General features: G+C 41.7%; 1 protein-coding gene across 1 annotated transcript in view; it reads right to left on the reverse strand.

Moving 5' to 3' along the window:
- Positions 1-5,378: 5,378 nt before the first annotated feature.
- The window catches only part of FREM2 (FRAS1 related extracellular matrix 2), a 159,164-nt gene continuing 149,474 nt past the window's right edge, over positions 5,379-15,068 (reverse strand). The window contains exons 22-24 of the mRNA XM_081547767.1: positions 14,453-14,640; positions 14,094-14,240; positions 5,379-8,764 (exon numbers count right to left, since the gene is read on the reverse strand). Of these exons, the coding sequence (XP_081403893.1) occupies positions 8,252-8,764; positions 14,094-14,240; positions 14,453-14,640 (848 nt within the window). The 3' untranslated portion in view covers positions 5,379-8,251. The remainder of the gene's footprint in view (positions 8,765-14,093; positions 14,241-14,452; positions 14,641-15,068) is intronic.

The raw sequence follows: 15,068 nt of genomic DNA on the forward strand, positions 1-15,068 counted from the left end.
AACTGAGAGACTAGCACTTTCACTTTCCATATAAGATATGGCAGCTGGTGGTTAGGCAGGAGTCTGTGTCAGCTCAAATGGGCCTGACTCATCTCCTGATGGCTTTTTTCTCTAGTCAGCTACACTTTGACTAATTCTAGTTTGGGGACGTTTCCTTTAAATTGGGCACCTCTGGGGGTGGTCGTGACTTTCTGGCAGGGAGATCTTAGTTCTAACTGTCAGCATCCTTGTGGAGTTGGGCAGTCAGTCTTCCCTTTCTTGGTTCCCTTCCCCAAGCTCCTGAAGGCCAGGCTTTCTCTCTCACAGCTTGGAAATTTCCATCACACAGACCTTCTTTTCCTTCTGTGGCAGGGACTGACCGATCCATCCACACATTTCTGTTGCTGATCACAACCTCCCCTGAGTCTTGGAAGTGTTGGGAGAACTTTGACACAGGACTTTCCCCTCCCCCCCACTCTACCTAATTCTGTGTGTTTTGCCCATTTAGGGGGATTATTCAAGAGCAGGGCTTCCCTGATAGCTCAGTTGGTAAAGAATCCACCTGCAATGCAAGAGACCCTGGTTCAATCCCTGGGTTGGGAAGATCTGTTGGAGAAGGGATAGGCTACCCACTCCAGGATTCTTGGGCTTCCCTTGTGGCTCAGCTGGTAAAGAATCCGCCTTCAATGCGGGAGACCTGAGTTCGATCCCTGGGTTGGGAAGATCCCCTGGAGAAGGGAAAGGCTCCCTACTCCAGTATTCTGGCCTGGAGAATTCTATGGACTGTATAGTCATGGGGTCACGAAGAGTGGGACACGACTGAGTGACTTTCACTTTCACCTCTTCAGTAGCAATAAGGGGCTGTCTTTTTGTTTCCTTTTGGTATTAAATTAAAATATTAGGGAATTCCCTGGCAGTCCAGTGGTTAAGATTCTGTGCTTTCACTGCCAAGGGTGTGGGTTCAATCCCTGGTCAAGGAAACGAAGATCCTGCAGTGTGGTCAACAACAACAAAAATAAAATAAATACTAATTAATGTAAAATAAATAAATGATTGAAAATAATCAAATGATATTAAAATAAACCAAATGAAATTATTGACTTAGGTTTGTTGCTGTTGTTTAGTTGCTAAGTCTTGTCCGACTCTTTGCGACCCCATGGTCTGTAGCCCACCAGTCTCCTCTGTTCCTGGGATTTTCCTGGCAAGAATCCTGGAGTGGGTAGCCATTTCTTATTCCAGGGGAGCTTCCCAACCCAGGGACAGAACCTGAGTCTCCTGCATTGGCAGGTGGATTCTTTACCACTGAGGCACCAGGGAAGCCCATTGACTTAGGTTAACTTTACAAAGAAGTGACTAATCTCCTTGACAGTAAAGACCCTTGGCAACAAATCAGGTGAGTTGGTTCATCGTCACCAGTGCAGCTGGGCAGGGTTTCAGAGCTTAGCCAGTCAAGTCAACCTTCCCTCTCACCCCCCATAGCCCCACCCCGTGAAGTGTTAGTCACCTAAGTATGTCGTTGCCTCTAAATATCCACTGCCCTGCAGCCCCCTGGCTGCGTCTGCCCCTGTTACAATGGGTAGGCAGGCACTAAGACCCTGAGGAGCAGCAATATTTTACCACCAGCATTAAGGAAATCATGGGGGTTCAGGTCCCAGGCTGAAAACCTACAGATGCTCAAGGCTGTAGAATCAGAATGGAAAACAACTGCCAGTCATTGCAGACCACAGGGATTCTGTGAATTTTGTGTGGCTAAAAAGTATAGAATACACCCCAATAACTTAGCCATTTGAACACTTTTATGTTTATATGGGTTTTATTTATATTCAACATGTGATATGTTGTAAAGGAAAACAGGTGCACTTATAAAACACAAGGGGTAGCAAGAATTTGTTTAGACATGGACTTAAGACTGAATAACTCCAAATTGTTTGCATAATTGAATTCCCAGGGATAAACTTCGATATCCAGCAAATATGCAGTGCCTTAGTGAATAGAGAAAAAAAAAACCTAGACTCTGTTTGAAGAATTCCCATGGGAAAAATCACAAAGGCTATTAAGTTCTCAAATAATTCTATTACACACAGTTATGTCACTCGGTGGTTAGATAAATATAAATTTGTTGAGTGTTTTGGAGGGCACTTGATATACAAGCAGGCACTTAAAATGATTATAAAGCATACAATTCTTTGTCCAGGATAAAGTTTTTGTATAGACAAATGGACTTAAAAAATATCTTGCCAAAAGCTTGAATTCCTAAAGCCACAGACAAAGACTCTGCTTTGTACTTCTTTTTGTAACGTGCTTAATGTGGGCCGTTACAGAAATTTTCTTTTAGTCTTATCAATAATTATCTTCTTATATTTTAAGTGATTTTTATTATAATGGTCTTTGTTTTTAATGTTAGTTTTTAAAGTTTGCATTTCTCTTTTCTTTCTTCTTCTTTTTAGCTACAGCACTGAGATTTCCTGTTACAGGATCACTCAAATATCAGAAAAAATAAATATCTGTAGCAGAAATTCACTGAGAGTGTCTAAACAATCATGTACTCAGTGGAGGCCACATCTGGGAAGTAGTAAAAGAGTTTTGTGCATTTGATGATTGAAATTTTAAATACTTCAACATTGTTAACATTTTAACAAAGTTTTTGGCCATTCATTTCATTCCAAGGTACTCCATCATCCAAAACAACCTCATCTTGTGATCTTTGACCTTTTGTTCTTGCTCAATTAAATTCTTAGAGGGGTGTTTTCTACATCTTAAATGTCAATGTTGAATCTCCACTGGGAGAAAAATCAAGACACAGATTGTCATCACATTATTCAATATGATGCTTTTGATCTTTTGCAGGAAGTTCTTTTTTCCCCTCTTCATCCAGAAGCCTTAACGTTTTCTAAAGAAGGGACACTGCACAAGCCCTGTGCTCACTTGCCAGCTTTCAGATGACTGAGAACACTAATGATTCAGTGAAAACAGTAATGGTTTCAAAACTAAAAGGGAAGCATTACTGAAAAAATGACAAATCTCAGTGAGGGAAAAAAACAAGCCCACGCGAGGAACAAGGAAAGAAAGGAAGGAAAAGGGAAGGAAAACAAAGTAAAAGTAGCTGCTGTTGCATTTGTTCTTTAGCAATAACGAAAAAAATACAAACAAACGTCAAGGAACAGAAAGCAAATGCGCTTGAAAGACAGCAAAGGGAAAAAAAAACCTTTCTTGTTTAAAAGTTTGTAAATTCAACATTCTCATTTTTCTTCCATGAAAATGAAGAGTCTCACATTAGTCTGTATTGTTTTATCAACTTTAGTTCTAAAAGAATCAGCTTTCTTTCCCTATTTTAAAGGTTTCTTTGTAATCTTTTTAGTAAAAACTGTAGGAAAATATCATGCACTTCTGTTTTAGAATCTCTTATCAAAATAACTACCAAAATCTCAAAGTATTATGTTCTTACTATCCAAGGATATGGAAACAGAGAGAATTAAACAGGGTTACCTTGAACATATGGATAATAGTTTCTAAGAAGAAATTAGAAACCTATGTCATTACTATGTATTAATAATGCTGGAATCAGTTCTAGGGAAAAGATCTCTTAAGGAAACACATTAACCTTTGAATTAGTATCAAAGAAACTCCCACTATGGTCTGTTTTTATAAATGAGCATTGTGTTGACCTTGAAAATCTTCATAATGGGCAATTTCAGTTAAAACTATGGTTTTTGGGTCATTATTCCTGAAGTGTGATTTTTTTTTTTTTATGCATGTGAGCCTCTGTGTGTGTGTTAAGAGTAGTATTTATAGTTTCTGGCCAAATTATACTTTTGAAAGTCTTGACAAGATGGACTGCTGCGCATGTGCGTTCTATTCATCTGCCATATGGTCAGTGAAGACACCTGTTTCCATCCTTTTATTATTGCTATCATGGCTAGAAAAAAAATGAAAGTTTCAAAGATCCATAATATTCTGGCTTTCAAATTAGTACAATTATGTAAATTCTAATTTGTAAATTATTTGCATCTTAAAAAAATTTTTTTTCTTTTTCCTATTAAAGAAGTATAACATTGATTTCTAAGTTAATCCTAAATAGATATTTTCAAAGCAGTAGCTGAAATCAAATTTCCGACTCTTAAAATCTAAATGTCATTACATTTCACTGTTATTGTTACCCTAACATTTCTCAGGCTGGGGCTATTTTAACCCCTAGCACCGATTTGTCTGAGGAAGGGCTCTCTGTGGTTTTTACACAGTTCTGTTTTCATTTTAAAAATTGACTTTGGAGTTGGTGAGTTGGCTGGTGGCTCAGATGGTTAAAAATCTGCCTGCAATGCAGGAGACGTAGGAGACACTGGTTCAGTTCCTGGGTTGGGAAGATCCCCTGGAGAAGGAAGTGGCAATCCACTCCAGTATTCTTGCCTGGAGAATTCCATGGACACCAGGCAGGATACAGTCCATGGGGTTGCAAAGAGTTGGACATGACTGAGTGACTAACACTTTGGAGTTGGTACATTGCAAAATAATAAGAGGTAAAATGGGGCTTTTACCTGGGGCTTCCTTGGTGGCTCAGTGGTAAAGAATTTCCCTGCCAGTGCAGGAGATGGGGGTTCAGTCTCTGGGTCAGGAAGATCCCCTGGAGAAGGAAATGGCAACCCACTCCAGTATTCTGGCCTGGGAAATTCCATGGATAGAGGAGCCTGGCAGGCTACAGTCCATGAGGTTGCAAAAGAGTCAGGCATGACTCAGCGACCCACATCTCTGCAACATACTTTCTCTGCAGTTTTGTGAAGGATGATTCTATTAAATTTCTTATTGAAATATCTGGTGTTAAATCTGTGTTCAGAATGATCAATAACGTGTGGGGTTCTTTAGATGGAGAAGAGCTGACTCTTCTGCTAGTGTGGAGAGAGATTGTTAAACTAGAGTTCACAGATAGGCTTGGTGTCTTCTTCATCCAAGAGGGAAACAAATGCAAATCTTGATCCCTTCAGTCCAAAGAAACAGGCGTGTTTGATTGTAGCCTGCCCCAGGGTAAGAAGAGTAGCTTGGGCTAATCCTAGAGGAACATTCAATAAATATTAACTGAGGGAATGAACTGAAATAAATAAAACTATCTGTTCAAACACACTTATACATTTTAATGTTTCATGGTTCATATGTCAGGTGAGCAGTTAATGCTTAATATTGAGTTTTGTGTTTTCTATGCAATGTCAACAGACCTTGTTTTATTGGAGTCAGAAGCTACTGAGATCTAAGGAGTGATTACTGCTTACACCCTGTCCTCTATGGGAATCTATTTAAGGTATTTATTTTATGTATATATGGGAATTTATTTTACCAGAATGATTCTCTAAAACTTGAAACTATTCTATTAGGGTCTGTCTTATTGCACAGCAAAGCATATGTCTGATGCCTTTTTTTTCCACTAAAGAGTTTTTAATGATTAGACATCTATTAAATCACATATTAAGTGTACAGATATTAAAGAAGGATGCAGAAGTCCAAGTAGCTCATACTTAAGAAAGCTATACCTGCCCATTTCCCATAGGCTCTTTCCCCTCCACCCCCATGGGGAGGAAAGAAGGAAGAAGAAGAGAAAGGGAAATAGAGAAGGAGATGGGCAGAGAGGAAGAGATTTTTCTAGAAAGGGAATTTTCTATATTATGTGAACTCTCCAGTTTATCCAAAGTCATCTCATCAGAACAACTCATTGTAGAGAGAAATTTGGTATAAAACCAGCCTGGCCCAAAGGCTTACAATAAGCTTCTTGTAATGACACTTCCCTGATGACATACTCAGTGACAGAAACCCTCAAGGTTGTTTGACAATCGGGTTCAGAGCATCTTAATTGAATGTAATACAAAGTCAGCTGAGAGTACTTGCTCTAAGTTTCCATAAAACTGAATCCAATGCTAAGTAGTAAAAAAGTCCACATGCTATTTAAAGTTGCTTAAGAAATGCTCGTTCCTACGCAAGTCACGAGGTAGCCAAAGAAGTCGCTAAGCATCTATCAAAAAGCAAAGTAAAAGGAAAAGTGATCATTAAGAAAGTATTAATGTTTACTTGATAAGTGATCTCCTGGGTCATACAGTACTTTCTGTGTATAGAAGTCCTCCCGTGGACCACCTACACTGGAGTTGTAGGTGACATTTATGTATTCCCCAATGGAAGGAGACTACAGTCTACCCTGTCCTTTAAAAGACTTTGAATGTCAAGTTCAGGGCTGCCCCAAAGAAGAGAAGGAAGCACCGGTTACTTCTGGCCTCTCTCCCAGCACCAATGTCACTTCTTTTTTTCAGTGAAGCGAAATGACTGGGGCTCACAGACACCAACTTGAAAGTGCCTGAATGACCTGAGGAGGCTGCTGTGACTGTGTTAGTCACTCAATCGTGCCTGACTCTTTGTCACCCATGGACTGCAGCCTACCAGGCTTCTCTGTCCATGGGATTTCCCAGGCAAGCGGGTTGCCATGCCCTGCTCCAGGGGATCTACCTGATCCAAGGATTGAACCTGTGTCTCCTGCAGTGCAGGCGGTTTCTTTACTGACTGAACCATTGAACTTCTAAAAATCTCCAGTCCACCAGGATGTCCAGCTTGGCCAGGTTATACCTAGGCAGGAGAAGGAATCCCAGGCAGCACTTGAGGGTGAGTCTTTAGGTCAGGTTCTTTTCCTGTTGACCTATTTCCACTTGAAATACATGTACTAACTTTTGGAAGATTGGTCACCAAACTATTGACATTTTCCCTTATCAATTGAAAATTCTGCTATTTGGTGAAAGCACATTTCTCAGAAAGAAAATGGGAGGCTTTCCAGACAAGCTCACTCAAGTTCCTTGGTTTTTAACCCTGGAAGCAGTATTTTTAGATACTGAGATGGACTGCAATGCGTCATTTCACTGAACTGAAGATGTCAGAGAGCTGAAGCTTTCTTCTTTGATCAAAAAAGAATATGATTGGGGATTCCCTGGTGGTCCAGTGGTTAGAACTCTGAGCTTCCACTGCAGGGGACATGGGTTCGATCCTTGGTTGGGGAAGTAAGATCTTCCATGTCTGTGGCATGGCCAACAAAAGAAGAAGTAGAGGAATATGATCAGTGATGCTGGCCACCTCTAAGATCCTCTCTGGAATGATGCTTGAAGGGATGCCCATTGTTTGGACCAGGTGCTGATTAGAAAGTTAACAAAATGTCTTCTGGACAATTGAAGTGTTGGACCTCATTGTGTAATGCTGTTGTGAGGCTTAACCTCATGTGTCATCGTCAAAATGTTCTTTTATTCTATAAAGCATATGTAAGAGGCACTTTGGCTAAACATATTATATTAATAAATACCACTTTCTCCCTTCACCATCATAATGACATTTCTCCTTATCATTTATGGGTTCAATACTGCAAATATCTAGGCTCAGTTCTTCGAGAACATTGTCTTGTAAATGGGGATCTAACTCTATGGCATTTCTTCATCATCGAACTGTCACCATCCTTCTCGTGTCCAACAAATGAGCACCAGTAAGGTATATTATCATGCAAGAACTCTACTATTTCTTACTGTGTACCCAAACGGAGCAGTCTCTCTTCAACCAGATATCTTTTCCAGACTTAACATATTCTTTGGTTTAATTTAAAATTAAATAAGCAAATGAAACAAGAAGGATCTGACGAAGATGAGGAACAAGGCAAATGCAAGCGGCTAAGCTACTTGCTCTCCATCTTTCCTTTCGCTCCCTCTCAAGTAGGAAAAAAAGGTGATTTGTGGGTTGAGCTACCCTTGGTCATAATTCCATGCTGTCTTCGCCTATTAGAAAACTTGTCACAATAAACAGTGTGTTTACCACTCTTCGAGACTACTAATGAAAACCTTTTGAGTACTAAAATGTTATATAATGAATAAACAGTGTGATAATTGCACCTTCAAGATTCACACCAATATAGCAACAAGAGACTCCTGTTAAGTTTCTGAAGGAGTCTGTGAGCACCAGGTTCATCTCCACTGCGTAGAGAAAATGCCTAAGGTGAGTACATTCGTCGCCGTCTACCATGGCTCTGTGTACACCTGCATATATACTTGATGCCTTCTGGGCAAGAGGAAAGATGTGGTCTACGGTCTGAATGTGTCCTCTGACGCCTGAACAAGTAGACAGAATGCGAATCAACGTTCACTAGTACAGTCAGGTCCTCTGAGCAGCTTTGTCACAGAAGTCCCCAATTCTCTGCCATAGACAGAAGCACTGGGTTTCGATTGTCTTTTCCTGGGCGCTGGAGGAAAAGGCTGGGTTTCCCCTGCGGCCATCAAACCTCCGAGCTGTCGCTGTGATGGCTTACCGTGGGCATCATGGGCTCACAGCTGCCGGGGTCCTTGGGCGCGTCCTTCCTCCTGGCACCCTTCTTGCCCTGGTGCATCATCACCGCGACGGCAGTGAGGATGACGGCCAGGAGTCCCACCGCGACGCCCCCCACCACCGTGAGCAGGCTGACCTCAGAGCTGGGACTGTTGAGCTCCCGGGGGAGGACACCGTCAGGGGAAACCCTCCCGTGAAGGATCTGCTTCCTGCTGCTGCGGTCCAGGGCGATGTGCTGGATGTTTGTTCCCCGGTTGTTCTCAGCCCCGATTTCCCCCGCCAGCGGAGGGCTGCTTCTGATCTCCCTTTTCTTCCGGCTCTTGGTAGCTGCCTGGGGCTTCCCTTGACTCACCAAAGAGTGGTACTGGTACTCCACGCTGCGTTTGCCAATGCCTCGATTGGCGTTGTCTTTCGATCTTACTGTGTAGATGGTGTGTATGTACCATTCTCGACCCAGAGTGACCTAGAAACACAATTCTACTCATTAGAAAATTTAATCCTAGGCCAACCTAAAAATTCATGACTCTCTGCAAGAGAAATTCATAATAGAGATCATGAATAATCATTTAATTTAGTCTGCAGAATTAATATATTTAATATTGCTACATGTGTAGTCTGTACAAGGCTTTGTGTAAAGCACTCTGTAAAATACTCTGTGCAACTCTTAAGGGAGCACGTGCTGGTAAATATTTGTCAGGGCTGCAGAGAACTCCAGCCATACCGTACTCGTTTAAAAAATGAGTGGATGACACAGATACAGAGAATAAATGAGTGGTTACCAGCAGAGGGAGGGGTAACATAAGGGTTGGGAAGTGGGAGATAAAAAAACTACTGGATGCAAGATAATCTACAAGGATGTACTATATGACGTGGAAAACAGAACCAATGTTTTGTAATATTAATACCTGTAAATAAGACAGTAACCTTTAAAAATGTATAAAAAGTTAAAAATTTTTAAAAATTTAGAAATGAGCAAATGAGAATACATAGCAGTTAAGTGACTTGCCCAACATCATTGAACAAGTTAGAATCAGAGGCAGGACTAGAGGTCAGACTTTCTGAAGCTCAGAGCTCTTTTTCTAGTGCGTCTTGCTGTGTATTTACATATAAGGCCATAGAAAACTTTTTCTGCTTTTTCAGGGTCTGTGAAAAGGTGTTTTCTGATGCCTCTTCGAAGACTTCAGGATTTAGAAGAGGTCAAATGTTTTGAGGGTTAACAATAAAAACAAACACAAAGGAAAAAAAAACAGGGTTTCCCTGGTGGTCCAGTGGCTCCGTTTCTGCGCTCCCAATGCAGGGGGCCCGAGTTCAATCCCTGGTCCGGGAACTAGATCCTGCATGCCGCAACTCAGAGTTCACATGCTGGAACTAAAGATCCTGCTTGCTACAATTAAGACCTGGCACAGTCAAATAAATAGGAGTCACCCCAGGTCCAAGGAGTGGCGGTTGCGTGGGCACAGGAGGGCCAAGAGGAGTTACTCCACATTCAAGGTCAGGAGGGGCCGTCATGAGTAGATACCCCTTGTCCAAGGTAAGGAGCAACGGCTGCACTTTGCTGGAGCAGCCGTGAAGAGATACCCCACGTCCAAGGTAAGAGAAACCCAAGTAAGACGGTAGGTATTGCGAGAGGGCATCAGAGGGCAGACACACTGAAACTATAATCACAGAAAACTAGCCAATCTGATCACATGGACCACAGCCTTGTCTATTTCAATGAAACTAAGCCATGCCGTGTGGGGCCACCCAAGACGGATGGGTCATGGTGGAGAGGTCTGACAGAATGTGGTCCACTGGAGAAGGGCATGGCAAACCACTTCAGTATTCTTGCCTTGAGAACCCCATGAACAGTATGAAAAGGCAAAAAGATAGGACACTGAAAGATGAACTCCCCAGGTCGGTAGGTGCCCAATACGCTACTGGAGATCAGTGGAGAAATAACTCCAGAAAGAATGATGGGATGGAGCCAAAGCAAAAACAATACCCAGCTGTGGATGTGACTGGTGATAGAAGCAAGTCTGATGCTGTAAAGGGCAATATTGCATAGGAACCTGGAATGTTAGGTCCATGAATCAAGGCAAACTGGAAGTGGTCAAACAGGAGACGGCAAGAGTGAACATTGACATTCTAGGAATCAGTGAACTAAGATGGACTGGAATGGGTGAATTTAACTCAGATGACCATTATATCTACTACTGTGGACAGGAATCCCTTAGAAGAAATGGAGTAGCCATCATAGTCAACAAAAGAGTCCGAAAGGCAGTACTTGGATGCAATCTCAAAATGACAGAATGATCTCTGTTCATTTCCAAGGCAAACCATTCAATATCACGGCAATCCAAGTCTATGCCCCGACCAGTAACGCTGAAGAAGCTGAACGGTTCTATGAAGACTTACAAGACCTTTTAGAACTAACACCCAAAAAAGATGTCCTTTTCATTACATGGGACTGGAATGCAGAAGTAGGAAGTCAAGAAACACCTGGAATAACAGGCAAATTTGGCCTTGGAGTACAGAATGAAGCAGGGCAAAGGCTAATAGAGTTTTGCCAAGAGAACGCACTGGTCACAGCAAACACCCTCTTCCAACAACACAAGAGAAGACTCTATACATGGACATCCCCAGATGGTCAACACCGAAATCAGATTGATTATATTCTTTGCAGCCAAAGATGGAGAAGCTCTCTATCCAGTCAGCAAAAACAAGACTGGGGGCTGACTGTGGCTCATATCATGAACTCCTTATTGCCAAATTCAGACTTAAATTGAAGAAAGTAGGGAAAACCACTAGACCATTCAGGTATGACCTAAATCAAATCCCTTATGAGTATACAGTGGAAGTGACAAATAGATTTAAGGGACTCGATCTGATAGACAGAGTGCCTAATGAACTATGGACAGAGGTTCGTGACATTGTACAGGAGACAGGGATCAAGACCATCCCCATGGAAAAGAAATGCAAAAGAGCAAAGTGGCTGTCTGAGGAGGCCTTACAAATAGCTGGGTAAAGAAGAGAAGCAAAAAGCAAAGGAGAAAAGGAAAGATATTCCCATCTGAATGCAGAGTTCCAAAGAATAGAAAGGAGAGATAAGAAAGCCTTCCTCAGCGATCAATGCAAAGAAATAGAGGAAAACAACAGATTGGGAAAGACTAGAGATCTCTTCAAGAAAATTAGAGATACCAAAGGAACATTTCATGCAAAGATAGGCTCGATAAAGGACAGAAATGGTATGGATCTAACAGAAGCAGAAGATATTAAGAAGAGGTGGCAAGAATACACAGAAGAACTGTACAAAAAAGATCTTCATGACCCAGATAATCACGATGGTGTGATCATTCACCTAGAGCCAGACATCCTGGAATGTGAAGTCAAGTGGGCCTTAGAAAGCATCACTACGAACAAAACTAGTGGAGGTGATGGAATTCCAGTTGAGCTATTTCAAATCCTGAATGATGCTGTGAAAGTGCTGCACTCAATATGCCAGCAAATCTGGAAAACTCAGCAGTGGCCACAGGACTGGAAAAGGTCAGTTTTCATTCCAATCCCAAAGAAAGGCAATGCCAAAGAATGCTCAAACTACCGCACAATTGCACTCATCTCACACGCTAGTAAAGTAATGCTCAAAATTCTCCAAGCCAGGCTTCAGCAATACATGAATCGTGAATTTCCAGATGTTCAAGCTGGTTTTAGAAAAGGCAGAGGAACCAGAGATCAAATTGCCAACATCTGCTGGATCATCAAAAAAGCAAGAGAGTTCCAGAAAAACATCTATTTCTGCTTTATTGACTATGCCAAAGCCTCTGACTGTGTGGATCACAATAAACTGTGGAAAATTCTGAAAGAGATGGGAATACCAGACCACCTGATCTGTCTCTTGAGAAACCTGTATGCAGGTCAGGAAGCAACAGTTAGAACTGGACATGGAACAACAGACTGGTTCCAAATAGGAAAAGGAGTATGTCAAGGCTGTATATTGTCACCCTGCTTATTTAACTTATATGCAGAGTACATCATGAGAAACGCTGGGCTGGAAGAAACACAAGCTGGAATCAAGATTGCTGGGAGAAATATCAACAACCTCAGATATGCAGATGACACAACCCTTATGGCAGAAAGCGAAGAAGAACTAAAGAGCTTCTTGATGAAAGTGAAAGAGGAGAGTGAAAAAGTTGGCTTAAAGCTCAACATTCAGAAAACTGAGATATGGCATCTGGTCCCATCACTTCATGGGAAATAGATGGGGAAACAGTGGAAACAGTGTCAGACTTTATTTTTTTGGGCTCCAAAATCACTGCTGATGGTGATTGCAGCCATGAAATTAAAAGACACTTACTCCTTGGAAGGAAGGTTATGGCCAACCTAGATAGCATATTTAAAAGCAGAGACATTACTTTGCCAACAAAGGTCCGTCTAGTCAGGGCTATGGTTTTTCCAGTGGTCATGTACTGATGTGAGAGTTGGACTATAAAGAAAGCTGAGCGCCGCAGAATTGATGCTTTTGAACTGTGGTGTTGGAGAAGACTCTTGAGAGTCCCTTGGACTGCAAGGAGATCCATCCAGTCCATCCTAAAGGAGATCAGTCCTGGGTTTTCATTGGAAGGACTGATATTGAAGCTGAAACTCCAATACTTTGGCCACCTCATGCGAAGAGTTGACTCATTGGAAAAGACCCTGATGCTGGGAAGGATTGGGGGCAGGAGAAGAAGGGGACAACAGAGGATGAGATGGTTGAATGGCATCACTGACTCAATGGACATGGGTTTGGATAGTCTCCGGGAGTTGGTGATAGACAGGGAGGCCTGGCGTGCTGTGGTTCATGGGGTTGCAAAGAGTTGGACATGACTGAGCGACTGAACTGAACAGCCAAATAAATAAATAAACAAGTAAATATTAAAAAAAAAATCCATACTTCAACTTCCTGTTTGAAAAGATTCAGGATAATAGACATGCTTCCTTAAATTCCCTCTTTAGTGAAATAGTGAAGTGAAAGTTGCTCAGTCGTGTCCAACTCTTTGCGACCCCATGGACTATACAGTCCATTCAATTCTCCAGGCCAGAATACTGGAGTGGGTAGCCTTTTCCTTCTCCAGGGGATCTTCCTAACCCATGGACCAAACCCAGGTCTTCTGCATTGCAGGTGAATTCTTTAGCAGCTGAGCCATAAGAGAAACCCTTAGTGGAATAAGGGTAATATATTTCTCCAGCCCATCCTATTTGGTCAATTTTCAGTAAACATCCTAAAAGATGCACCTGCTACCCCAAGGATTCACAATGTGAACACATCTCTGAATTTGTCTCATTTCTCTGCTCAGTGTTATGGTCTCCTGGGTCTCTTTCTATCCTTTGTCTCTAGGTTAGCTCTTCCTATTTTGCTCTGTGAAGAATGGAGATTTCTGTGCTGTGAACAATTGTTTTCCTGAGTCCAGCAGTTCATATAAGATCACTCTAATAAAGATAGCCATGAAAAGTCAAACAAAAGGAGATTTTGAATAAGACTACCAGAGTTCCTAACCAACAGGTTTAGATTTATACTCTGGGCTGAATAAGGGTCTTCATTACACATAGATTTAAAATACCATGAATATATTGATAAACATAATAATAGCTAACATTTATGGAATGTTCAGGATGGTCCAGTGAGGTTTAAATGCATTATCTTACTCAAAAAATTCAGAGTAACTCTACACAATACGGCAATTACTGCCTCTTATGTGGGAAACATCTGAGGCATTCCGATGTTAAGTGACTTGCATGTGATTGCACAGCTATTGTAAGTAACCTTGTTTCTGGCTCACCTGAAAGAGTGGTGTTGAGTCGACTTTAAATCCATCAGATCCAGGCTGATTCACTAACAGGATAGCTTCAGGGTCATCCACCGCCAGTTTGGCATTAAACAGGACGTTTCCAAAGCTGGTGGTTTGTGTCTCTGGTTGAGCTTTGTCCTTCAGGCAATAAGGAAAACGAGGATTGCTGTGGATAACGCCAACGTTTGCGAACGCAGGAGGTTTTCCTATTAGTTTTGTGCAAGTACCCATTACCATAAAATGTCACCATTTGGTTTCATTTTAAAAGATGCTTTTGTTTTAAAATAGAAGACAGAAACAATTAACTTTGACGGTCTAATCTGGTTGATTGTTTGGGTCAGAGCACTTACCACAATTTTAAATCTATATAAGAGTGAAGGTGAATCAGCCAAGCAGCCGTATTCTGCGTTCGTTGGGTTGTACTTGGGAACGTAGCCATCAGCCCCGGTGCACAGAAACACCTTCTCAATGCTGCAGTAAAAGGAATCACCTAGATTCTGGACCGGGTCCACCATGACTCGACCATAAATGGTATCACCTGCAACAGACATGTGGAAATGTCCTTTTTATTAAGGGATACGGTGTGTCTATGTGACACAGCAAACAGTTTATGACAATAATGACACTAACAGTAGTATTCCCTTCTCTTCCTAGTCTGGTATCAAATGTTGAAGAACTTCCTGCATTAGCTTCAGGGTCTGGTCCACTCCCAGGCCTCAGATAGGACCACTTGGCAGATGACCGCAAGTACGGAAGATTTATTGACCCTTACATGCCAGTGGGAATAACCTCAAGGCATGGCTTATAACTTAACATTCATAACATCCCATTGTAGTTAAAGTCCAGTTTATACAAGTACATTAGTTGGCAAGATGTAGGCAAATCATTATAGGATAACACAAAAAAGAAAACACCAATAAAAAGCCGAATTAGCTTTATTTGCTTTTAAAGGAGGGTTTAATGCAA

This window comes from Giraffa tippelskirchi, chromosome 12 (assembly GCF_054371585.1).
Source record: "Giraffa tippelskirchi isolate mGirTip1 chromosome 12, T2T-mGirTip1v1.2.pri, whole genome shotgun sequence".
In the NCBI taxonomy this organism is placed as follows: Eukaryota; Metazoa; Chordata; class Mammalia; order Artiodactyla; family Giraffidae; genus Giraffa; species Giraffa tippelskirchi.